The 25,758-nt window shown below is 46.4% G+C and overlaps 1 protein-coding gene across 6 annotated transcripts in view; it reads right to left on the minus strand.

Moving 5' to 3' along the window:
* Positions 1-25,758, minus strand: part of AKAP13 (A-kinase anchoring protein 13) — a 246,861-nt gene that overhangs the window by 101,450 nt on the left and 119,653 nt on the right. For all 6 annotated transcript variants that reach the window (XM_081170988.1, XM_081170990.1, XM_081170989.1 and 3 more), the window contains exons 8-9: positions 21,019-23,878; positions 12,985-13,061 (exon numbers count right to left, since the gene is read on the minus strand). In XM_081170988.1, coding sequence (XP_081027114.1) covers positions 12,985-13,061; positions 21,019-23,878 — 2,937 coding nt within the window. The remainder of the gene's footprint in view (positions 1-12,984; positions 13,062-21,018; positions 23,879-25,758) is intronic.

Here is a 25,758-nt window from a genome sequence, read left to right on the forward strand (position 1 = left end):
GGGGGGGTAGCGGGAATACAGCATAAGATCTAACAGAGAAACTTTTTTCCCTTTAATTTTCTAGTAGAGAGAAGAAGGGACAAGCAAAGGCGGCTGAACAGCTACAAAGAAGCTGGGCTAAGCAGTAAAGTATGCTTCCAGCCCACAGACCTGGTGGATGGGTCACTCGCCATGCCTGAATACTGAAGATGGCCAACCCTGAACTAAGCTAGACATCTGCAAGGGGGAAACCTGGTTTCCCCTATCATTTTGCTTTATAGGAGCCAGGGTAAGAAAAACAAGCCAGAACTGAGGCTAATTAGGGTTCAGCAGTCAGCCAGAACCAGCTCTCTCTTCCTTCACCACACCTAGATTAGGAATCTCTGACAGGAAGCTGCAAGTGATGATGGCTGTAGAGTAGGGTTGCCATAATTTCCCGGACATAGCCGGTATTCGGCCCTTGTAAACAGAGTATTTTGTAAACAGCAACTTTTGTGTCCGGATTTTCGCTTTTTGAAATATGGCAAACCTTACCATAGAGTCTTCCAGCCTCCACCAACTATAGTGCCCTCCAGAAGGAACTACAACTCCCATCAGTCCTAGCATTGTCTGGGGCTGATGAGAGTTGTAGTCCAAAACATCTTCAGAGAGCTAAACTGGCAAAGGCTGCCCTAAGCTTACATCAGCTGCTTGCCATCATTCTTTAAAAAGGGGGGAAGGAATCTAATTCCGTCAGAGTCTGGGAGGGAACATATACAAGACATTTCTAGGAAAATTTCAGAGAACTTATTTTATTTTATTTTTTGCAATGTAAAGGTAAAGGTAAAGGTACCCCTGCCCGTACGGGCCAGTCGTGTTCGACTCTGGGGTTGTGCGCCCATCTCAATTAAGAGGCCGGGGGCCAGCGCTGTCCGAAGACACTTCCGGGTCACGTGGCCAGCGTGACAAGCTGCATCTGGCAAGCCAGCGCAGCACACGGAAATCCCGTTTACCTTCCCGCTAGTAAGCGGTCCCTATTTATCTACTTGCACCCGGGGGTGCTTTCGAACTGCTAGGTTGGCAGGTGCTGGGACCAAACAATGGGAGCGCCCCCCCCCCCCGCGGGGATTCGAACCGCTGACCTGACGTTCGGCAAGTCCTAGGCGCTGAGGTTTTACCCACAGCGCCACCCGTGTTTGCAATGTATCTGAACACAAAGGTGCAATATAGGGATGTTGAAGAATTCCAATGAAAACAAAATGCAGAGGACAGTGCTAATGCTTGCATATTCATCTCATGTCCGGAACAGAAATCTATCTGACAAAGACAGTCAGTATTTGTTGCTGTTGTTGCTAAATCATTATGTGCCCCCCCACAACATTGTGCTTACTTTGTATTGAAATGAATGTGGCGAAAGAATGGGGTGACATTATTTTTTTAAAGTGGAGAAGGAACTCTTAAGCATCTTCTCCCAAGGGACAATTCTTCAAGAGACATCTCTCAGATTATTTGCCACTAGGGCTGAGCAGTATCTGGTTTTCAACACTGTGAAATATCACCAGCTAAAAACATTGTGATATATTACCAATATATCACAATGTCTGAAATAAGGATGGAGATATGTAAAGGCATTGGCTGGCTTCAAGGCTTTCCCTGCATCGTGATTTTTGCCGGAGCTGGCTCTTGCGATTCGCTGCCCCCCTGTATGAGGCAGCGGAGAGTTGAGCCAGTAGAGTTAACAGGGGCTGCAGGAATTGAGAGACACATTGGCTGGCTTCACAGTTTTCCCACATTGTGATCCCACACCCCATGATTTGCGATATATTGCCAGGGCAAAAATTCTGAAACCGATATAACGATATGGACTTCAAAGTGGGTTTGGACAATATATTGCCCGGCCCTATTTGCCACTGAGGGGAAAGGCATGAGGTTTCTGCCAACAATACCACGTCGTTTCCTCTTGGAGGGAGAACACAAGGCCAACCACCTTGCAAGGTCCAGAAATGTAGGATCACACACACACACACACACACACACACACACAGAGAGAGAGAGAGAGAGAGAGAGAGAGAGAGAGAGAACAAGGAAATAAATGACTAAGCCTCCCCTGGTGATAGTGACATGGCCCAGCTGTCTCCATCCATCAGAGTTCGCGTGTCAGATAATCATCAGTTAAGAACTGCACCCACAGCACTCGGAAAAAGCAAGGGAGACTTCAGGGTGCCAAGCATCAGATTAGAATCAGAGAAGGAAACTGTATCTCCATCTTCCTTGTCGCTGCACTACACCACCAATGCGGAATTAAAAAAAAATCAGCCCAGCAACATTTGAAGATGCTGCGTCACAGCTGAGCAAAGAGGCCGTGGACAGAGAACTGGGATTCAGGCACGGGTTCAAATCCTTGCTTCACCATGAAGAAGACCCCTGTGCTTTTAAGCTCTCAGCCTAATCTACCCCACAGGGTCGTTGGGAGGAATGGGAGAGAGGATCGGAGCTCCTTGAAAGGGGGGTAAAAAAATTAAAAAGGAAGAGAGGAGGAAGCATTCAGGCAGCTAGGATCTAGAGCTTGGCTCTGAATTGTTGTGACATGTACTATTATCTCAGACGGAAAAAAGTCCTGATGTTGAACAGACCCAATGCCAAGTCTCTGACCTAATGTGTTTGCCCGGCGCTCCTATCTTCTTTCAAGCAAGAATTATCAACGTATGAAATGGCCGTGGTGTTTGGGGGAAGGGGAGGGGGGCATGAAGCTCAAGATATTCCCCCACATGCTGGAGGTAACAAATAGCAGGAAGGTTGGATATGTCAATTTCTGCTCGGCTCTCTCTATCTTCTTAAAAACGTTGAAAGCTGGCTTGCAGTTTGAGCTTACAGCACAGGTAGGCAAACTAAGGCCTGGGGGCCGGATCTGGCCCAATCACCTTCTAAATCCAGCCTGTGGACAGTCCAGGAATCAGCGTGTTTATACATGAGTAGAATATGTCCTTTTATTTAAAATGCATCTCTGGGTTATTTGTGGGGCCTGCCTGGTGTTTTTACATGAGTAGAATGTGTGCTTTTATTTAAAATGCATCTCTGGGTTATTTGTGGGGCATAGGAATTCGTTCATATTTTTTTCCAAAATATAATCTGGCCCCCCACAAGGTCTGAGGGACAGTGGACCGGCCCCCTGCTGAAAAAGTTTGCTGACCCCTGTTACAGTGCACCTGCCTGGCAGCTGCACTTGGAAGCTGAGCTTTTGCTGAAAAGCTCACCTGGTCTTGCAGGTTCTCTCTTGCAAAGTGTATTTCCCTTTCTTTCGATAAGCAGCAGGGGTGGCGAAACCAAAGAAAATTATCTTCAAGGCTGCATGCAGACTTTTAACATCCTGCCCTCACTTCTGCCAAAAACCTGTACACAGGCCTAACGTTTGAGAGACTCAATTGAGGCATCCAGGAAATTGACCTTGTCATGTGTTATAAGAATGAAGCAGATCCACCCCCATAGTGAGTGTTTGTGTTCAAAACAAGTACCTGGATATGTGGATGGTAACCATACAAAAAGGACCAGAATTTTACATTAGATCTTTGGTAGTCGGCATGGTGTGCAGTGACTAGGACCTGGGGAACCAGGGTCCAAGTCCCCACTCAGCCTCTTAGTCTAACCTACCTCACAGGGCTGTTGTGAGGGAAGAATCATGTACACCAGGTCTGTCCAACAGGTCAATCACGATCTACTGGTCGATTGCGGGGCGCCCCTGGTCAATCGCGTGATCCTGAGCGATCTACACACACACACCCCAAAAAATATGCTGCACAGCACTCAACGTCTGTGAGAGACGCTGTGGTTTTGGAGCGCGCAGGCTTCCCACTGCCAAAAAAAGGTTCCCTGCTAGCTCTCACTCAGCTGTAGGGCAGCCAGCAAGGCAAGTGATCGCCCCCCAAAAAGCTCAACAAATTTGGGCAGATCACTGCCATTTTTTTAATAGTGAGAGTAGATCGCAGTCTCTTGGGAGCTGGACATGCCTGGTGTATACCATTTTGAGGTCCTCGAGAGAAAAAGCTGGGATACAAATGCAAAAAAACCAAAAACAAATCTATGTTGAGGACTATGCTGGCTGGGGTTAATGGGAGTTGTAGTCCACAACATTTGAGAGGACACCACATTGGCTAAGTAGGACAATATGAAGAGGTGGACGACCACCACACTTCCTCATTTTCAACCTATTTCATTGCTTTCAAGGAACACCCTTTCCCCTATGAACCTGCTAGGACACTGCAATAGGCATCTGACATCCTCTGTGCCCCACTAAGTATTGGGGGCGCTGGCCAGAGAACAGGCCTTCTTTGCAATAGCCTGTCCCCAGAATACTCTCCCCAGGTACACCAAGTTCCAACTTCACAATCATTTCGGCATCAGGTGAAAGTGTTGTTTTTTTCCTGGGCAGCTTTAATGGCATTGTTACAGCTATGCAATCCAGGCATAAGCACGGGTGGTTTCTTTAACAATTGTTATTACGCAGCTATTTTGTATTGTTTCAAAGTTTTTCTGGCATTTTATTGTCTTCTACATACAATAGAGACAAAGGGGTCTCTACACAAGAAGCTGCCTTATACCAAGTCAGACCACTGGTCCATCTAGTTCAGTATTGCCTACACTGACTGGCAGCAGCTTCCCAGGGTTCCAGGCATGGGACATTCCAAGCCCTACCTGAAGATGTTGGGGATAGAACCCAGGTCCTTCTGCAGGAAAAGCAGGTGGTCTACCACTGAGCTATGGTTCTTTCACTAAAACAAGTCTAATAAATCAAAATCAAATCACTTCCCTGGAACTGAAACTTCCAGACAGTCCTCATGCACAAAGAGCACGTTGCAGGATTTTAATCAAGGCAATGAATGATTGCTCTCATACTCAATGCATTTTGTTTTTTTGGGGGGGGGGAATTGTAGACCTCAGCAACACATTTCAGGTACAGTCCAGTGTACCTTTTGCTTCTCCATTTGGAACTCTCTATAAACATGCCTAAGGAGCCAGGACTTCAAAGCTGCTTGCTGGAGTAATCCAAAAACAAATAGTTTATCCTGAGATCTGCTGAGCTCAGAGGCAGCGTTTGCAGTGAACATGACCTTTGCACGGTTCAGTCACGAAGCAAATTGAGCTGGGTATTTACCAGCGGTGAGATTTGCTTCATTCAGAAATTAACTACGCTCAAGAAAACAGACAGGGGATTCTAAAAGGGCCAAGCCACCAGCTGTTCCAATGCCTACACGTCCTCATGAGCGGCCTTCGCTGCCCTATGGCAGACCCCAGTCAGAAAGAGGATGCTGGTGGGTGTGAGAGAGGCAATGACCGGACTGATGCACTGCTCTACAGGCTATGTCATGCTTCCTGGAACAAACAAATCTAGCAGACACAGCCCAGTCGGTAAAGCACCTGAGCTTCTCTCATCAGGAACCACAAAGTGGAACAATACTAGATGTAATCATTTAGAGCACTGGGTTGCCGCACTCCACATTTGCCCCAGGGTCAACCCGATACTGATCCCATTAGAACACAAGGAAAAGACTTTCTGAATCAAACCATAGGCCCATCTAGTCCAGTACCGTATTTTTTGCTCTATAAGACTCACTTTTTCCCTCCTAAAAAGTAAGGGGAAATGTGTGTGCGTCTTATGGAGCGAATACAGGCTGCGCAGCTATCCCAGAAGCCAGAACAGCAAGAGGAATTGCTGCTTTCACTGCGCAGCGATCCCTCTTGCTGTTCTGGCTTCTGAGATTCAGAATATTTTTTTTTCTTGTTTTCCTCCTCCAAAAACTAGGTGCGTCTTGTGGTCTGGTGCGTCTTATAGAGCAAAAAATACAGTATTCTGTTTTCACAGTGGCTAAAGGGATGCCTAATGGAAGCCAAGCTCCAGCCGGAAACTCACATCCAATGCATTTGTAAGATGATAGGTTCTTTCTAGGTAAAATGTCACAGCACCCTTCATTCTGAACATGTGCATCTCTCCTTGACCAGCTCCAAGGAGACTGAAGGACAGGGATGCAGGACAGAAACATCCTCCTCGTCATCATCATCAATAAGTTTATTGTACTAGCCAAAGGTAAAGACTATTTCAGAACAGTTTGCTGAACTACAAACCATAATAAAAACATACGCCAAAATATAAAACAAACCTCAGTAAAAGGAAGAAAGAGAAGTCAGAAAAAGCACTGCCTAGCTCAAACCTAGCTCAGCTTCCAGTTAAACCTCTGTTTCTCCATATCAGCTTATAACAATGTTCTCTCTCTCTCTCTCTAATCATTTTTGCAGCCAGTGAATAAAGCACCATGTTATGTGTCACAAAGCTATTAGGATCACTCGAAACGGAACCATTTTTGCCACAGTACGCCTACTTCCATGCATTAGCAAAGGTTTCAAAAATCCAGATCCCTGTAGATGGGGCAAATTAAGAAATAATGGATAATGTCTTCCACCTGTGGCTGGCCACAATAAAAAATCTGCCACCCGGGTGGGACATTATTGTAGCAGCCATCCAAGACTGCAGTAAGCATCACTTGAAACCACATCTCATTAAAAGCATTTAAAGAGACAGGCATGAGTTTAGTCAAATAACAGGTTCCAGCTTCTGCCAACTTAGCATTTTGAAAGCATACCAGTGCAAGTAGATAAATAGGTACGGCTGTGGCAGGAAGGTAAACGGTGTTTCCATGTGCTCTGGCACTCGTCACAGTCCTCTGTGCACCAGTAGCAATTTAGTCATGCTGGCCACATGACCCGGAAAGCTGTCTGTGGACAAACTCCAGCTCCCCCAGCCTGAAGCGAGAAGAGCATCACACCCCATAATCGCCTTTGACTGAACTAAACCATTCAGGGGTCCTTAACCTTTTACCTTTTTAAAAACACACTCTCAAAAAAAATGGTACCATGGAGGAAAATTGGAGTTCCAGATAGGAAAATGGGAAACTGCCTTATACAGAGTCAGCCCATTGATCCACGTAGCTGAGTATTGTCTACACCACTGGTCTGATTTAAGGTGGGTTGCAACAGGTGCACGACCATCATGCAGATGTATGGTGAAAGAAATGGCTCCCCAAAATGCATGTTTGGATTAAAAGTGTGTCCAGGGTCTGAAAAGGTTGGTGGTACCTTGACTGACTGGCAACTGACTGGCAAGTGTTTTAGACCAGATTCCCTCCCAGCACCTCAGTTAACGAACTTAATCCGTTCTGGAAGTCTGTTCTTAAACCGAAAACGTTCTTAAACCGAGGTGCACTTTCCCTAATGAGGCCTCCCACCACTGGTGCCCTTCCACCATTTGGATTCCGTTCTTAGACCAAGGTAAAGTTCGCAAACCGGGATACTACTTCCGGTTTTGCGGAGTTCGTAAACCGAATCGTTCGTAAACAGGACTGTTCTTAAACCAAGGTACCACTGTAAATAGGTAACACTGCAGCAGGAAGGTAAACAGCGTTTCCATGCGCTCTGGTTTCCGTCACGGTGTTCCACTGCACCAGAAGCGGTTTAGCCAAAGGGTGGAAGGGAGAGAAAGTTCTAACAAAAGAGGAGTGGCAGGTAAAACTACTTGAGTATATAGAACTTGGAAAGATGACAGAAATAATCAGGAATCAACCAAATCAAAAGTTTAAAAAAAGAGTGGGAGTGTTATAGATTGTACTTAAAAAAAAAACATTGTTCCCAAGTAACATCTTTGATGTGCTCTGATTAATTTTCGCAGAATATATGACAGACAGATAATGTATTACATATAATATTGGTGAACTGTAAGATGATAAAGGATGCAGTTAAAAAAGGAAGAAAGGACCCGAGGTGAGATGGACAGAAGTCACATTCAAACAGTAGAAGGTTAATTATTTGTGATTTATTGTATCGACAGCTTTTGATGTTGAATCTTACTATCATGTTCTGATGTTTCTTGTGGTTTTTTTTTACTGTTGTATTTGTTTGTTTGCATCTCCACCCCTCTTTTTATTTTTATTATATTTTTAACAATGAACAGAATAGTTGTAACACTTAATAAAATCAATAAAGAGCATTTACCCAAAAAAAAGAGAGAAGTGATTTAGTCATGCTGGCCACATGAGCCGGAAAGCTGTCTGCGGACAAACGCCGGCTCCCTCGGCCTGAAAGCAAGATGAGCTCCGCACCCCACAGTCGCCTTTGACTGGACTTAACCATCCAGGGGTCCTTTACCTTTTTTTTACCTTAAATGAACTGAAGATCTGACTCAGCCCTTTCTTCAGATCCATGAGGACTAGAATCATACTTTATTTTTACGTCAAGGGCCACAGTTCAGTGGTAGAGTATCTGCTGTGCAAACAGCTTCAATTCCCTGCATCTCCAGATAAAGCCTGGAACGCCACTGCTCATCTAGGTAGATAATAGTGAGCTAGATGGACCTATGGTCTGACTCAATATAAAGCAGTTTATTATGTTAACACCTGCACACAGAAATTAATGGGAGGTATATACTGGTGACTACTCATTTGGGATTTATTGTGAACCTAAATGTGTCGGAGGGTTACACAGAGTTCTGAAGATTTTAAGCGGTGTTAATACAGTGCTGTTGGCTTTTCTTTAAAAAAATATATATATTCCATCAAACTTAGCAACAGGAAACTGTGGTCACCAATCCAGCCGCAAACTTTCCATTTGCCTTGGCACTCCCAATCCTATACCAGAACAGCCAGATTCTGGAGATGGGGAAGAGAGGGAGGCAGCCAGACAAACAAATAAACAGAGAAAGAGAGGCAGGAAATGATTGGTACAAGCTCGTTTTCCCCCTGCAGGGGAACAAAAGAGAAGAGCAAAATAGAAGCCCCAACTTGTATTGCATAATGATGACACTTGTTTTCAAAAGGGCTGCTGCTTTATCCCTTTTCAACTGCCGCAAAAAAATGAGAGAGAAGAGGGCATTTTGATGCCAACTTGTAAGAGGCACCAAGTGTCCTCTAATAAGAGGCAGGTTTGCTCATAAGATGGAACATGAAACAAAATACAGGGTGTATTCTTGTGGCGCTCTCTTTGACAGATGGCCTTTCTGCGCAAAGCAAACGCCCAAGGATTAGTCACAGAAATTATCTATAATAAGATGTGTAGAGCAAGTTAGCAGCAGCACCTTTTAACTTTCTGGTGGCCCAACTCACTTATTCTCACTTATTATTTATTTAAAATGTTTTAACCTTGCTCTCCAGCTGAAAAAAAAGAAAAGAAAAGCAGCAGCTCCCCATCAGTAATGAAACTATCCTTTCCCTCAGGCTTGCAATATAAAAGACACAACACAAAAGGAAAAGGGAATGGGAGGGAGAAGGAAAAATATAAGTGCAGGGGTGGCACATCCCATTTAACCCTGGCGGCACCCCTGTGCCGCCCACTCCAACTCCACTGGCGCAGAAATCTTGCACACTCCGTAAAATCCCATGAGATCTCGCTATAAATTGGCACCAACTTCTCTGCTGGTGGAGGGCAGAAGGGAACCCATGGGGGCACTGGCTTGGGGGCTTCTGGCACCCATTGGGGCAGCTTCACCCCACCTCATGGGTGGGATATGCTTGCATAAGTACAGACCCTAGTTCTTTGTTTTGAAAGCTCCTGTTAGTTATTCTTTCCTGCAAGGGAGAACAGCAAGTTTTTTCTTCTTTGCCTGATGGATGGAACCAGGTTGGGCTCCTCTTTGCCGTGATGTTTTTCCTGGGAGGCAGAGGAAGCAGGTCAGAGTGTGCTGCCCTTCATCTGGAAGTTGGGAGCTGAATGTTCTTCTGGGCAAGAGAAGCTTTCCTTCTCTAGCTGATAGATAGGACCAGGCTGCTCTCCCTCTTGCCACAGCAGTTATTTCAACAAAGTCTATGCATCCCATTGGGGAAAAAGAAAGCTGATTAGCTTGATGACCAACCTAAAGCAAGTGCCTAGGAGATCAAGCTACGAGTCAGCAAGACCCTGCTTTGAATTTCACCACAGCCACAAAGTCATCGGGTGGCCTGAATCTCCGCTCCTGTCTCTGGGTTGTATCCAATACTATGCCTACTCAGAGTAGACCATTGAGGTAAATAGACACATGACAATTTTAAGTTCAATAGTTTCAACAGGTCTACACAGTTGGAAGAGCATGAGACTCTTGACCTCAGGGTTGTGGGTTCAAGGCCCCACGTTGGGCAAAAGATTCTGCATTGCAGGGGGTTGGACTAGATGACCCTCGTAGCCCCTTCCCACTCTATGATTCTATGCAAGCCTTTCCTTCCCCTACCCCACAATTTTCAACATGGAGATAATAATAACCTAACTTGCACAGGATTAGAGCAATATAATATATGCAGAAGGCTTTGAATACTTTGAAATGCTATACAGCAGGGATGTCCAAATTAAAAGAGACTGCAATCTACTCCCACTATTAAAAAAACTGGCAGTGATCTGCCCATTGGATTGACTAAAGTTGCTAAGCTTTTTTTTTTTTAGGGAGCCAAAGAGCTCTTTTAAGGGGGTCAAAATTATTGAGATTTTTTTTGGGGGGGAGGATCTCACGATCAACCATGATCTACCACAGAGACGGAGATGGAGACACACACACACACACACACACCCGTGATCGACCAGTAGATCACAACTGACCTGTTCGACATCCCTGCTATACTGGACTCTGACTCTAACCACAGTTTAGTGTGAATATGCAGGTTTCCAGAGTCATCTGCTCCTCTTGATCGGCCAGGGGAAAGGACACTGTGGCAGTGATTGGGCAACCCAGAATGGACAATAAGAGAGGGGTGATAATCTCATTCCTCAAGTCTTTATAAAGAGTGCAAGCCAGAAGGGCATTGCCCCACTGATTTGGTACTGCCATCTCCACAGGGACATAAGCGTTTTTCATGTGGAATATGTAGGAATCATTGATCAAGTACAGCCAAGGGTAATACGTTCAATCTTGCGAGGGTAAAAGTGCGTCTATATTTTGGGTTTGCTATATTTTGGGTTTGCAGTTGGTTGAGCTTTTTTTAGGAAGTTGTTCAGCTTGGGGGGGGAGGTTGATTTCGTGATCAACCATGATCTACCACCAACGATCGACCAGTAGATCACGATTGACCTGTTGGACATCCCTCCTATATCGGACTCTGACTCTAACCACAGTTTAGTGTGAATATGTAGGTTTCCAGAGAGAAGACTGCAGCTGCTTTGATCCTCCCTCTGGTCCCTTCTGGTACCATATAAGCCATGGTGAGGCCTAGCATGTCATCCAAACACAGGCTTTGCGGCTTCTCTTGCTCCAGAGCTGTAACCATAGACCACAGTTCATGGCTGGTCTGCAGACAGGGCAACCAGGTAAGCAAAGGCTGTTGTAGGCACACACTTTGTGGAGCACTTTCAAAGCAGCCCAACATTCCCAAACTGTGCACGTATGAATAGAGTATGAGACTTAGAATTCACCCCAGAACGCTCTGAAACATGTACAGAGATCCACGGTGGATTAGTCAATCTGAAAACCACCACTGCACAAGAACAGCTTCAAAAGTAGACTTAAACATCACAGGAAAGCAAATCTTTACACAGTTACAGCAACTGCTTACTGGCATCGACAGCAATACGCCAGATGCTGTATACCAAACTAAGATGACAAAACCGGAGTCTATCACTACAGCAGAACCACACACAAGACAACGGCGACAGCTGGTAAATTTTGCAAGCTGTTTTTCTAAAGCAAGTAACCTTACAGAATGAGATCTTATGCTTTGTTGGGACTGCGATTCCTCCAAGGCACCCCAAGTTATCCCAAGTTGCTCACACCAGGTCTTCAGATAAAAGCAAACAGGCATAAAGAGTCCAAAGAATTTACTGAAACAGAACAGAGCTCTCCTCGTCACTTTGCAAGCATCCAATGTGGTTTCAGGATGGTGGGGTGGGAATTCAGCATAAAGAGCCCAGCCTCCTTATGCAGGCAACACATATGCCCCATACATGCAACTCACTAGTCCCAGGTATGTGATGCAGCAACTCAAGTTGACACTAAACAGCTCTGTGTTCAATCAATGCTTAGACAGGAAACCCCATTTATTTAACGCATTCCAAAAAGTCTGATACCTAAGGGTACGTAGACTTGTAGCTCCACCTTAACAAACTACAGTTCCCAAGATTCGGGGGTGGGGGGGAGAGAGAGAATGCGCTTTACATGTGTGGTGTGCAAGAAGAGACTCGGCTCACTTTAATGCAAGAGGGTAGGTTGAAAATAAGCTCTTTTTCGCCGAGCAAAGAGCTGACTAGATAATAAAAGTACATCTTCTGAATCAAGTGATATATGGAAGGAAAGGGGGGCAGATTCAGCTGCCAGTTGCTGGTCACTGGCATACGCAAGACAACTCAGTGGAGGATGACGACCAGAAACCAAGGAAGCGTGTTCAGAAAAGATCAGAGCAGTCATCCCTTGACTGTCAGTCTAGCTTTCCAAGCTACTCTGGACCAGGGCAGTTCCTTTCATCTAGCATATGCCAATGAATCACCCCAAGGCTAGCAGGCATGCAATGACAACTCCATTCTTGGAGCAGGACAGGAAAGATCAACCCACAAACTGACTGGGCATAATCCGCAGGAATTTTTCCAGAGAGGGAGAGGGAGAAGTGCCTGTACCAAAAAAATGAGATTTAGTGCCTGTACATTTTGCTTTGTATCTCAGGTTCTACAAATGCTAGAAACTTATTGTTTTCTCCTTTTCTAAGAAAGCAGAGAATCTGGGAATTATTGTGCACAGAGGGTGCACAAGACAGCAGGCAGGCGGGCAGATGGGTGGATGGGTGGGGGAAGAGAGACAGATCACAGCAGCAAACCAACTGGCCCAAACTATATTCCTTCCACCATGAGACCAAAAGATCTCCCAGAAACAAAACACCAACTTCAGAAACAATAGTGCTTTCCACAAAAGGGAGAGAAGGAAAACTTGAGGTTGGCTTCCTCATAACAAGGGGAAGGGAGAGAAGGAAAATGGCCATTTATGACACAGAGATTTGCTTTCAGACATGATTGAAACAGGAGATTTACACAAGAACTCACCATTCCTTCGGAAGCCGAGCTCTCAGCGAGATCCCTCAAGAAACCCACCTCTTCTTCGGTCTTCATCTCTACAGCTTCTGCAGTGACAGAAGGAGAACAGTCATGGGGCTTTTCGACAAACTTCCCTTCTCGCACCACCAGTACTGCTGATACAACTTTGCTCACCCAAATGCATTCTCAGTCACTCAGCAAGCTCTTCCCACCAACTCCCCCCACCCCATCTGCTTTCCACACAGCTGGTTTGTTTTATGTCATTTCTTAAAAACAGCTTGATTTTACAGTAACTCGAAAAGGACAGCACAGTGTGCTGAGAAGCTTCAGGACAAAGATAATGTGAATTTGGAGAGCAGGCAACAAACAGCTCATTGGTAGAGCACACTTGCTTCACGTGCCGAATGCCCAAGGTTCAATCACTGCCATCTCCAGTTTCAAAGGATGGGGTGGAATCTGATGAGAAAGACATCTCCCAAACAGAGCAGGGAACACAAGGCTAGCTGGACCAATGGTCTGACTCAGTATAAGGCAGTTTTGTGCGCTCACGTGACAACAGCTTACAGGCATGCACCCAGGGGTGTTTTTGTACATTTGATGAGAACTTTTTTGGCTGCTACTATGACCCACATTGTACTGGCCTGCTAGCCTTCTTCAGGCTGCATTCCCTCCCAGACAAACTTCCACTTGTCACACATCAGTGGTGGGCAGGGTCAGGAGGAAGTGTGGGCAGAGCAACTAATGTACACATATTCAAACACCCTCTCTGTTTAATAGGTTATTGTATTTTAGTGTTCTGTTGGAAGCCGCCCAGAGTGGCTGGGGAAACCCAGCCAGATGGACAGGGTATAATAAATTACTATTATCATCATCATCTTCATCTCTGTATCCTCCCATCCAGACAAGCAAGAAGCCCTTTCAGAATCGAAGGACACGTTTCAGCCAGGCAGAAACACTTAGGATTTGATGCAGGGCCAGCAAGGGCTGTGACCTGGGGAGAGCTCCAAGGGCTGGAGGGCCACATTTGGCACCCCAGGGCCCAAAGTGCCTCACCCCTGCTTTAATAGACATTCAAGAAGGAACACACATACAGAAACTGTTCCTTCAGGTTGCCTAAACAGTGACAGATTGAAGAGATCGAATGCGAGAAAAGAAATCAAAATTTGGTCTGACCTAGCAATGTCAAAATTTTAATGCTGGATTCAAATTATTTAACACACACATCTAGCAATTTGGGGAGTCATCTTACAAGCCTGCATAAAGGTACCCTACCACTACGACTAGGAGTTTTATCAGGCAGCAGCATCTCCCCAACGCCGGCATAATTTGTGAGGGAGGCACTTCTGGTAACACAGCTCAACATTTTGACAACTTAGCAACAGTTGTAGAAAGATCCAGAGAAATAACGTTGCATTGTTGTTGCTTGGTTGCGAAGCCCCTCTCCTCTCACACAACAAAAGGAGCTGCCAGAAGAGGATTTCATGTTTGTTTTTGTAGCGTAGCGGTTACTTCTCCACAGACTCAAAAGAAGTGCAACTTATGACTTGGCAAGCAAGAACAAGTTCAGCTCCAGCTCAGAACAAGCATTCCAGGCATCCATGACCAACAAAATTTACACACACAAACACACACAGAGTGGTACCTTGGTTTATGAACTTAATCTGTTCCAGAAGTCCGTTCTTAAACCAAAGCGTGCTTTCCCATAGCAGCGGGGGACTCAATTTTCAAATGGAACACACTCAACAGGAAGCAGAACATGTTCTGCTTCCAAGGTAAAGTTCACAAACCAAAACACCTACTTCTAGGTTTGCTGCGTTCTTCATCCAAGTTGTTCACAAACAAAGCTGTTCTTAAACCAAAGTACCACTGTATATATAAAGTCATGGTGATTTGGACCTTTCAGCAGATTTTGCAACAGAACCTTGGAGATAGAAAAGGGGAAAGAAAACCCACCACTTCATCTCTCCAATGAGAGTTGGAAAAGGTTAGAGAAAGGGATCAGGGGCTCAAGGGCAACCTGTGGCCGCTACAGATGTTGTTGCACTCCAGCTCCCAACAGCCCTCAGTCGCCATGGCCAATAGTCAGGAATGATTGGCACTGTGGTATATCAAACATCTGGAAGGTGCCAGGCTCACACTACCCATGCCACGGGAGGAAAGTCAAAGGTACACAGGTGTCTTTAGTTTAGAGAAGAGAGAAAAGATGGGGAACTCATGAGAGAGAATTTATTATAATCAGTCTGTTCCTCCCCACTCCCCACCCCAATATAATACAGGGTGGGAGAGAAGCATGGGGGTTACCAAAAAGAATCACCCAGCAGGAAGTGCTTGACTGACAGAAGGAACTAGTTATTCACCTGATACATAATCAACTTATGTAATCCCCAGCTGCAAGATGTGCTGAGGCCTACCAGCTGAAATGGCTTTCAAAGGGGTTGGAGGAGGCCTATCCTTCCACAAGTGGTGGCACCCCAGCTATGGAACTCCCTCCCCACTGCGATCTGACTGCCCCCTACATTGCATGCAGTCAGATGGCAACCTCTTTGTTCCAACAGGCCTTTGGAGCGCGGGCTGCATTCTCATGGCAGTTTATTCAGTTTTCACAACTCTTCCTTAGCTGTTAATGCTCTGCATTGCATTTGAGCTTTCACATGACATATAAGCTACTTCTGGAACTACAGTGGAAGATAGTTCAAAATCAGTGCTCATTTCCATGTTATTTGCTTCCCGGGGGGGGGGGGGCAATCATTTGCAAATATGGAAATGAATACTAAAGATGTGTTATATTCCACTACAGTTCCATGATTCTTCGCTTCAGTTCTGGAAGAGACTTTTATGTTGTGTGAAAGCTCAAATATAATGTGGAAATTAATAGTCAGAGAAAAATTGTGAAAATGGAATAAACTGCCCATGAATGCAGCCACTGTAAAACACAGATTACCACTCAAAGACTCAAGGAGATTTACACAGATTAAAACAACACAGATAAAATATAGAAAGCGGGGGGAAATAAAAGATAACAATTAAAAAGTCGTTAAACAATATTAAACAATTAAAACTATTTAAAATGATCTATTAAAATACAGATAGTAAAAACAGCACATTGCTATTTAAAAGCGCTGTTAGTCACTTTCCTCACAAAAGTGACCCAAAGTGGCTTTAAAACACATAAGCACTTATATTTGCATGATTCAATGTCAAACAAATTAATGCTAGATTCAAATTATGTAACATAAACATCTAGAACCCTGGGAAGTTACTTTCCATGTCTGCATAGATGCACCTCTACTAACTCTCTGTATACGTTTAATTTTCAGAACTGCAGAGTTGGAAGGATCATCTAATCCAGGCACGTCCAAAGTCCATTTGTGGGGCCTAATCTGGCCCCTGTGGCAGTTTATGTCCTAGAGTAAAATCCTCAACAACTTTGGGGCAAAACCATGAAAAAAGCTCAACAACTCTGGTCTGCCCTCACGGCCCTTCACTTCATCAAATCTGGCCCTCTCTGAAAAAAGTTTGGACACCACTGATATAATCCAACTAAATTAATATACAAATACAAATTTGTGCTCGTGTAATAATTTAGTCCGTTACAATTCGCATTGTGCTTACATTTGATTTTTAACATTGTACTATTTTGTCGTTAGCTACCTGATCTCTCTTGAAAGGCTGGGCAGCATCAGCAGCTGCAACATCACCACCATTCATGGTTAGAAACAGGACAAGAACAGAAGAAGAGGAGAAGAGCCTGCTGGATCTGGCCAGGGGTCCATCTAGCGCAGCATTCTGCTTTCACAATGGACGACCAAATGCCTGTGAGAAATCTGCAAGAGAGCACTCTCCCCTCCTCAGGTTTCCAGCAACTGATGTTCAGAAGCATTTGTGCCTCCAGCCGTGGAAGGAGCAAAGTCAACTAGGTGGCCTTTTAGTCTGATCCAGCAAGGCTATTATTATTATTATTACGCAGCTGGACTCGGCAGAAAAGGGAAGGAGACCACCTTTTGCCTCTGCAGCCAATAAAGCAGCAGGAGAAAAGTGCTGTAACCTCACCTTCTCTTCCCTCCCAGAAAAGCAACAACAAGCCGGGAGGGAGGAACCAGCAGGTGCTCCAGGGACCAGCAAGGAGGGACTGCCAGGGGAATAGGAGGCAGAAGAGACACGCAAGGCGGAAGGGGTAAAATGAAGGCTATGGATGCTGTCTTTCCAGGGTGTCAATGCTTTCTCCAAGGAGCCTGTTTGCCACACGCTGGAGGCAGAGGGGCAGATGGGCACAGTATGAGCAATGGGAATAAATAAATATGGGACACACTCTAAAGCTGTAGAGATGAGACAGGCACAAGGAAGTTTTCAGAAACACGGAAAAACTGGGTTGCATCCAATGTTAGTCACACTCAGGAGCAAATGGACATGGCAAGGCCCCATCTGCTCTACACATTTAAAGCAGCATCATTTGTGGTCAGGACTTTTATTGCCTGAGTTCAAATACTCAACTTGGCCACAAAATTAAGGTCCGCTTCACATTAAGGCCCTTCTGTCGGCACTGTGTGTTCAAAGCCGCATCGTACCACTTTTAAGGGTGTTGTGAGCTCTATTCCCCTGACAAAGCTACAATCCTCAGAGTGGTTTAACAGGCAATCCCTTTTCCCAGGGAACTCTGGGAACTGGAGTTCTGTGAGGAGAATAAGGTCTTCTAACAATTCTCCGCTCCCTTGACAAACTACAGCTCCCAGAATTATTTGGGGGAAAGCCATTGCTGTTTAAATCGGTATGATACAGCTGTAAATATATAGAGCAGATGGGGCCTAACCTGGGTCTATTAATTAAGATGGGTCCCCCTACAGTGATTAAACTACATGCTACACTCAGCTGTGTCATAGACAAGGTGGCATACCTTTGTTACTTATTATATATGTATGGATTGCCCTGTAAAAAAAATTATCTAGGCATCAAACAAATAAGAGAGTGTAAAATAAAAGCCATAAAGTCATACTCCAAGAAAACCACAGTAAGCTTAAGAGAGGCAGGCTAGCATAAAACCCCACACCCAAAACAGCACTATAAACTACTACATTCAGCACAGAACTAAAATCAATCACCTAATACATACATTAAAACCACCAACCATACTACAGATCTTTAAAATCCAGGGGGAAACATACATGCTAAACTGGTGCCAGAGACAGCAATATGAGTGCCAGCATTCCATAACTGGGAGGCCACCACAATAAAAGGCCCTGTGTTTTGTGGCCATTAAAACGGGTACTCTCTTGAAAAGCATGCATTGGTGAGTACTCAGGAGCAAACTTCATCTCAAAATCCTTGCCCCATTATCCCATTGTGAGCTGTTAGACAAATCAAGGTAAACGAGGCAGGTCTCAACTTTGAAAACGACTCTGCAGATTCTGCCAATCATCCCTGAACAAGCCACTTGGGCAAAGATGCCTAAACAACCAACCACCCTCTGCTTTGTCAATTTCCCCCTTGCCCGACTGCCTGGAAACCGTGCCTGCTTTGCAATAAGCAAATAGGTCCAAGGCTTTTCAGAGACACTCTGCAACAGCCTTGCCTTGAGCTGGTGCCCTCCATCTGCTTTGGAGGGTTGTGGTCCAAAACATCTGAAGGGCATCAAGCTTGAGGGAATGTTGCACTACCAAAAAGCAAAGCAAAAAACAACAGCAACAGCTCCTTAGCAGACCCAGCTCTGTTATCGGTGAACACCCTCCTACCTTTTGGCTGAGAAAATGGCGGCTGCTGGTGTTGACAGGAGAGGAACGCTTGCCTCTGCCGTGCTCTGGCATGGTAGGCAAAACTACAGCTTAATCCTGTTTCTGTTTGTTCTCTTCAGCTGCCCAAGAGCCAACGCCAAACTGCACTTAACAAACGGTGCCTGGGCAAAAACAGCATCTCTCTCCACCCACCCCTTCCAGTCCCAGCATCAAGTTTACAGCAGGTGCAGAGCAGGAAGTACTTCTAATTATAGGCTTCCATTCTCAGCCGCTGGCTTGCACCTTCCTACACTCTCTGGCCAACAACACTCCCCAACAAAGCTGTTTTGGATGCACTGATACCTTTCTCTCTGTTTAAGCTTCCTGCGAAGCCCACCACAGGCAGATAAACCCCCTTGCTTTCCTGAGTCCTCCAGACCTTTCGAGACACGCAGCAGCACTATTATTAGCCACTTGCCAGCCCACCTGGTGAGCTGTCCTTAATTGTATCTAGAAGCCATCACTGGGCATGGCACTTTTCTTTTTAGCTGAAGTTGCAAATGCGGCGGCGTGGCTTCCACCCTTCACCTTTTCCTATTATTCCCTGCACCCATCAAAAGTTTCCAAGAAGGAAAGGTGGAGAAAGAAATTTTAGGAAGCAGCCGCTGACGTCCGGAAGGAGGAGGAGGAGCTCTCATGAAGCCAACACTCCAGTGTCTCACTTGCAACCACTCCCATGCTATTGAAACATCAAACTAAAAATACAGCGCAAAATTAAAATGAAATGGGAGCTTGTTAAATGCTGATTCATGCCAAGCAGAGGTGGCAGCTAGATTTTCCACTTTCACATCTAGTTCTTTTTTTCTTCACCACCTGTACACATGGCCCTAAGATATTTCAGCAGCCAGAAACTACTCAAATCTTTTACTCTCTTTGCCAACCAGATTATTATTATTTTTGAAAGAGGGGAGGTTTAAGCTTTTATTTCATGCACATGCAAAAACACCAGCACTTCGATTTGCAGCTCTACTTTGTATTAAGTCTGCTGGCACTAATTTGTTGCAGATCAACCTTTGCTTGAGATGGGATGGGGCTGCTTGCCACACCTGTGATTCCTCGGGGCAAAACAGCATAATAGCACCAGACACCATACACATACACACACAAAAAAGGGAGGGGGGAGGGAAGGGAGGAATCAGCTGTTTACATTTTAACAGCTGTCTGAGCAGGTGGGGCCCAAAAAGCCTGCATTAAAACTATCATTAAGCGTTGCTAAAGATTCCGCCTCTAGAATTTCAGCTCAGATTGGAAAAAGTCCCTCTCTTTCTCACTTTTTAAACCTTTTTTGTTTTCATTTTTTTAAAAGAAATTAAAAAGTGTTCAATGAACTCTTGTTGCAGAAGAGGCAAAATGCTTTAATAAAGACGCCCGACCGGTTTGTCCTGATGCTGTCAAGTCCTCTCCTGTCAAAGTTTGCTCATCAGCCAAAATCCATCAACCCTTTGTTTTGTCAAGTCGGAAATAAAGGCTTGAATCCCAGATCCAGCTCTTAAATGTGCTGGGAAGGGCATAATTGTGTTCGGTCAGGGTTTCAGAAATGCAAAAAGGGGATCCGGGTGGGGGCAGGGAGGGGAGTAAGACTCTTTTTCTCACTGTGCTGTGTGTGTGTGTGACCTAAAAGTACCACATTTAGAAACTGGCAGGCTCAGACTGGAAGGACACTTTTAGAACTTCAACAGCTGACATGAGGGAGAAGCTTCACACATAGCCCTTCTGGGTTCTCCAATTCCAAGTTAGCAGAGAAAGTTAGCACAAGCGAAGTTTGGATCAGCTTGGGCACTTGTTTTAGAAGAAAAAACATAAGGTATAAAGCCCCAGTTGCTAACTATTTAACCATACATAGCCTCTCTCACTAAACAATAAAACGTTTAGTGTTTGTTATCCTGGGCTTATTTATATAGCAGCACAGGTGCACATTTATGGCAATTAAAAGAAGTAAAAAAATGAGGACAGGGCGAGGTCTCTGCCTCAAGGGGCTTACAATCTGAATTTCAACTACAGGAAAGAGAACAAGCAGCAGGGAGGGACAGGAGAGAACAGCCAGGGAGACATAAGATTCTCTATGGATTGTGGAAATGCAGATTCTGGGAAATTGCTGACAGGATCCATGAAAACAAAATAATGGAAGGAAGATGGGGGAGAAGAAAGGAAGTGATAACCTCATCCCCTCTTTCACACACAAGAAGTTCCCATGAACCAAAGAACACATTCCCTTTGCTTGCCTAGGAAAAACACAAATCCCATGGCGCTATCGTAGAATCAGTCTAACTTCACTTACCTGCAACAGGTGAACAGCTTGGAAGTGCTGGGCTTGCAGCTCCCTCCGCCAGTCCGCCAGGCTGCAAACTTAAATCCGCTTCTCCATTAGGGATGGATCCAGCATCCGCCGCACGCTGTGCCTCAGATCTGGACTCTGCTAAGGGGGCGATTTCCACAGAGCTTCCAGCGAGAGACACCAAGGGACCACATGCTTCTGCCACGGCTGGCGCCTGATCGGAGCTTGTAACTGTCTTGTCAACATTATCCACCAAGGGACCGTCAGCTTCTTGAACAGAACCTGCTGCCTCCCCTTTTGCCAGCGGCTCGACAGCCAGGCAGGGAGAGGGTTGCAAAAGCTGGGAATCCTGTTCAGCTTGGCTTCCCTCCCCTGTGCCATTGCTGGGCTGAGCTAGGCCCTCCATCTGGGCTGCTTCAACTCCAGGCCTAGCTTCCCCCTCGCTGGCCAAAAAGAAGATTTCAGAGCCAGGGTCTCCATCGCACGGGGGCTCTTCGGCAATCGGCTGAAGCAATACTCTGGAAGGCACGTTCTCCACCTCCTCCCCTCCTTCCCGTGGAAGAATGGCTGCAACAGGTAGATCGCTAGCGACCAAGGGGGCTTCCATTAAATCAGACACCCCACCAGGTGGAGGGGCTGCACACTGATCTGGGCAGCTGGGCTCAAGTTCTTGGTTCAGCGTAGCATCGGGGAAGGGGGCCTCGCGGGGGCACAGAGAGCCATCCTCTGGCGGCCCAGGGCCTGGCAGGGCATCCCCAGAGACACCCGCCTTCGCATTCTCATCTGTGCCTGAGCTGGAGGCTTCTCCCTTCAACCCTGCTTTAGCATTACTTTCGTTGCCTCCAAGCTCCTTGCCCTGACGACAAGGAGGAGGGAATTGCACAACAGCTGCTGGTGCCGGGCCCTCCGACAAAGCCTCCTCTTTGCCAGGCAGCTCCTGTCTGCTTCCAGGCAGCTGTGCGGAAAAGCCCTCTTGGTTTTCTCCCCGGTGATCCACCAGAGAGAGAGTCTCTGCCGTTTCCTCGCTGCAAACAGGGCTTCCCTCTGCGGCAGCTGCCGTTGGCTCTGTTGCTGTCTCTGCTGCTGCTGCTGCTGCTCCTACTTCCTGGATTTGTTTGGATTCTCTATTATGAATAGCAGAGGGTGTGCCCATTACATTATCCTGTGCACACTCGGTGCCCTTGCCACACAAAGGTAGGGCAAGGTCCTGGTGGTGCAGAGATGCCTCCTGGCCAACAGGGGCCGCTCTGGCCTTGCTCTCCTGAGCGACGATCAGCTGGGCCTGCTGGATCGCTTCTTCGACAAGCAAGGAAGAAGCCAGGGCAATGAATTCCTGAGCGCTTTTGCTAAACCGGTCCAGCTCTCGGCTGCTTTCCTCCACCTCTGCCTGTTTGGGAAGGGAAAGAGCCTCCTCTTGGGCAAGGGACGACACTGGAGGGCTGAGCGAGTCTGCCTGCAGTTCAGAGGCATCAGCAGAATCCACACACAATACAGGGGCACTGACTTGTTCCTCAACATTGACAGCTCCTTTCTGAGCATTGCAAGTATCAGATGCCCCCTGGCTGAGGCTGGCAGAGGCAGCACTTCCTCCACAGCCACAGCTAGCAGTTTCGGTTCCTGGTTGCATTGGCTCAAGGTCTTTTTGCTTATCCCCCACCTCAGCCACAGGCTCTGTTCTCTTATCTGTGACGCCAGGGGCTTTGGGCTCCACCACAAACGTTCGACCCAACTCATCATTTTCCACATTGGCATCAGAATGAGTGTCAGCAGGCAGGTTTCCACCTTCCGGTTTCTGCCCACACTCATGCACTTCCACCCCAGGGTCACGCTTTGGAGAAGACTCTGAAATCCCTGTCACGTTCACTGCTGCTGCCGTCGCTTCTGTCGCAGGGCTCGGGCTTGTGCTCTGCGCCTCCTCACCAGGAAGCTCACAGCCCTCCGGACACTTTGTAAAATCCTCCCTCCCGCTGTCGCTGGGAGTCTCTGATCCTGCCGTTTTGCTACTTCCGCTCTCAAAAATACTAACACCTGCGCCACTACCTGCAGGTGCATCACTTTGTAGGTCCACCACTTCAACCCCCTCACCTTTGCACGCAGCAGAAGCAGCGCTGTCTCCTGGGACGTTTCCAGCAGGCTCTCTCAGCACTGCACCGGCTGGAAGCAAAGTTTCCGTGGCTCCAGCAGGCTCACAATCCCTCTCCCCATTCGCCACACGCTGCTGGGTTGCAGCATCCGCAGTCCCTGTACAGCTCCTGCATTCGCCCTGCCCCATGCTTGCATCCTGGTCCTTGCGGGAAGTCGGAGGCTTCAAAGGGACACTTCCAGCTTCTTTCACTTCAGCTGTCTGCACTTCCTGGTCAGAGGTACCCCTTCCACACAGGTGTTCTTCCTCCAAAGCAACGCTGGGGGTTGTCATCCCAACTTCCTGGCTTGTATTTCCACAGGGCGGGAGGCCGACAGCACTGTGAAGTCCAGCAAGCGGGCTCAGCCTGCCCTCATTTGCCTTCAGTATTGCTCCGGCCTCTACAGCAAAGGCTGACTCCGCCTCTTCCTCTTTGTGCAGCCTGGTAACTGTATTTTGACTCTCACAGGAAGACTCTGGGTTAGCCACTTCCTCCAGCCTCAACGAATCTTTTGGCGTGTCTAAGGGCACCTTCAGCTGTCTATCTTCCTCAGGGCAGGCAAGGGCCAAAACCTGCATCGCAGCAAGAGCCAGCGGGACAGAAGCGTCTCCTTGGTTTCCTTCTGAAGTCATTTCACCAGGATGGCAGCTCAGAACAGCTGTGTGGCCCTCAGCTCCCTGGCCCAAATTACAGTCTCCGCAACTGGCTTCCTGCTCAGGGTGTGGGTGTTCACTGGTATTCTGGAAGAAGAGGAGAGAGATTTAACATTCATTTTATCGTACCATGCTCTGGAAGCAGACGTGCTCTGTTTCTGAGTAACTTTAATAGTTTTCTGCAACAGCTCTAAGTAATTGTTCATAAAAGAAACCACACAGACAACAATTAACCATAGGAAGACATCAGTCCCAGGGTGGCAATCACAGGAACATAAAAAGATAGACCATTGGTCCATCTAGCTCAGTGTTGTCTTCACTGATTGGCTCCCCATTGTTTGAGGCAAGAGCCTGACCTGAAGACGCCACGGATTAAACTTGGGACTTTATGCTTGCAAAGCAGATGTGTCTTCTGTTAAGATTCTTGCAGCCTTTTACCATCCTGTTTTTCAACTAGGTTTTGTTGGAGAGCCTCTTTGGGATGTGGCCCTCGCCTCCCTTCCAAAAGGGAAAAATGTGTGCGCAGACACAGGCACACACAGCAAGGTCCATTGCCCCAGCCTTCATTAACAATTTGCCTCTAAATGCTGTTGTCAGAGACAATATGCCCCTGAGTACCAGTTGCTGAGGATCACAAATGAGGCTGTTGCGCTCAAGTCCTGCTTGTGAGCTTCTCACAGTCACCCGGTTGGCAATTGTGGCAACAGGATGCTGGACTAAGATGGGCCATTGGCCTGATTCCAACAGGCCTTTTATTATGCTCTTAAAGTGGCCATGGAAGACCACCTCAAATGGAGGACTGGGCTCAAAGCTGCCAGCTGACAACTACTTTTCACAGGAGACCCTGTGGCCCTTCCAGCTCCTATCAGCCCCCGTCAGCATGGCAAGTGAGGAGGGATTAAGGGAGTGGTAGTCCAACAATATTGGAAGGGTCACTGGTTTCCTGCCCCCAGCCTTTCCTCTGCAAATACCCAGAGCCTCAGTGAGCTTAGCTGCTTTTGGTTTATGACGCACTTTTGCCCAGATTGACCTCCCTAGCTGCTTTTATCATTTCAGGCTGTAGGCTAGATTACTCTCTTCTTTATTATTTCCTTCCCCAGCCCCCAATAAATAGAAAATGCAATTATGCCCTGCATGAAGAAGTTGCAGACTTTCCATGGGCACCTGACTGGCCACTGTGAAAGCAGGATGCTGGGCCAGATATGCCTTCGGTCTGATCCAGCAGGGCGGCTCTTTTGCTTTTATCTTACCCATTGCTTTAAACACGCACACACAGAACTCGGCATAAAGTAACTCAATCTCACTTTCGTGAAAAGCTGGTCTCCCTGAATTATGTTAACATCATACAAACTGAGCAATTAAAAGTAATTCTGAACAATTTGACACACCTTAGCTAGTGAACGGCATCCAAAATGACAAGGACTCAGGACACCCTCCCCATAAGGAAATGCACTGAAGCTTTTTAGTTTGTGGGAAGAAAGACAACTGAGAGGGGACTTTTCTAGAATGATGAATGGTGTTGAAAAGAGAATTAGAATTCAGGGGACCAGGTAGAGGGTGGGCTGGGGGGGGGGGGTCAAAGTGATTAGCAGTACTGTTTAAGATAGGCCAAAGGAAAGAACTTCTGAAACTGAGTGTTTAATGTAACATAATTTGCTGCCACAAGTCATGGAGAGACACACTTATTTAGCTGGCTTTAAATGTTAAATTATGCAAGTTAATAGAGAAGTATTTATTAACCGTTAAAGCTATGTGAAACCTCCAGCGACAGAGGCAGTCGACCACTAAATTCCAGCTGCTCTGGAGGGCAAAACTGCTTGCCCTGCTTGCAAGTTTTGCAATGACCCTATGTATCTGCTGTTGAAAACAGAATGCTGGACTCTAGCTAAACCTTGCAAGGCTTTCGTTATGTGGAGGCGCAAGGAATTATTATGTCGGGCAGAGAACTGCTATCCTCTGGAAATCGT

This window comes from Podarcis bocagei, assembly GCF_964188305.1.
Source record: "Podarcis bocagei genome assembly, chromosome: 14".
Classification (NCBI taxonomy): domain Eukaryota; kingdom Metazoa; phylum Chordata; class Lepidosauria; order Squamata; family Lacertidae; genus Podarcis; species Podarcis bocagei.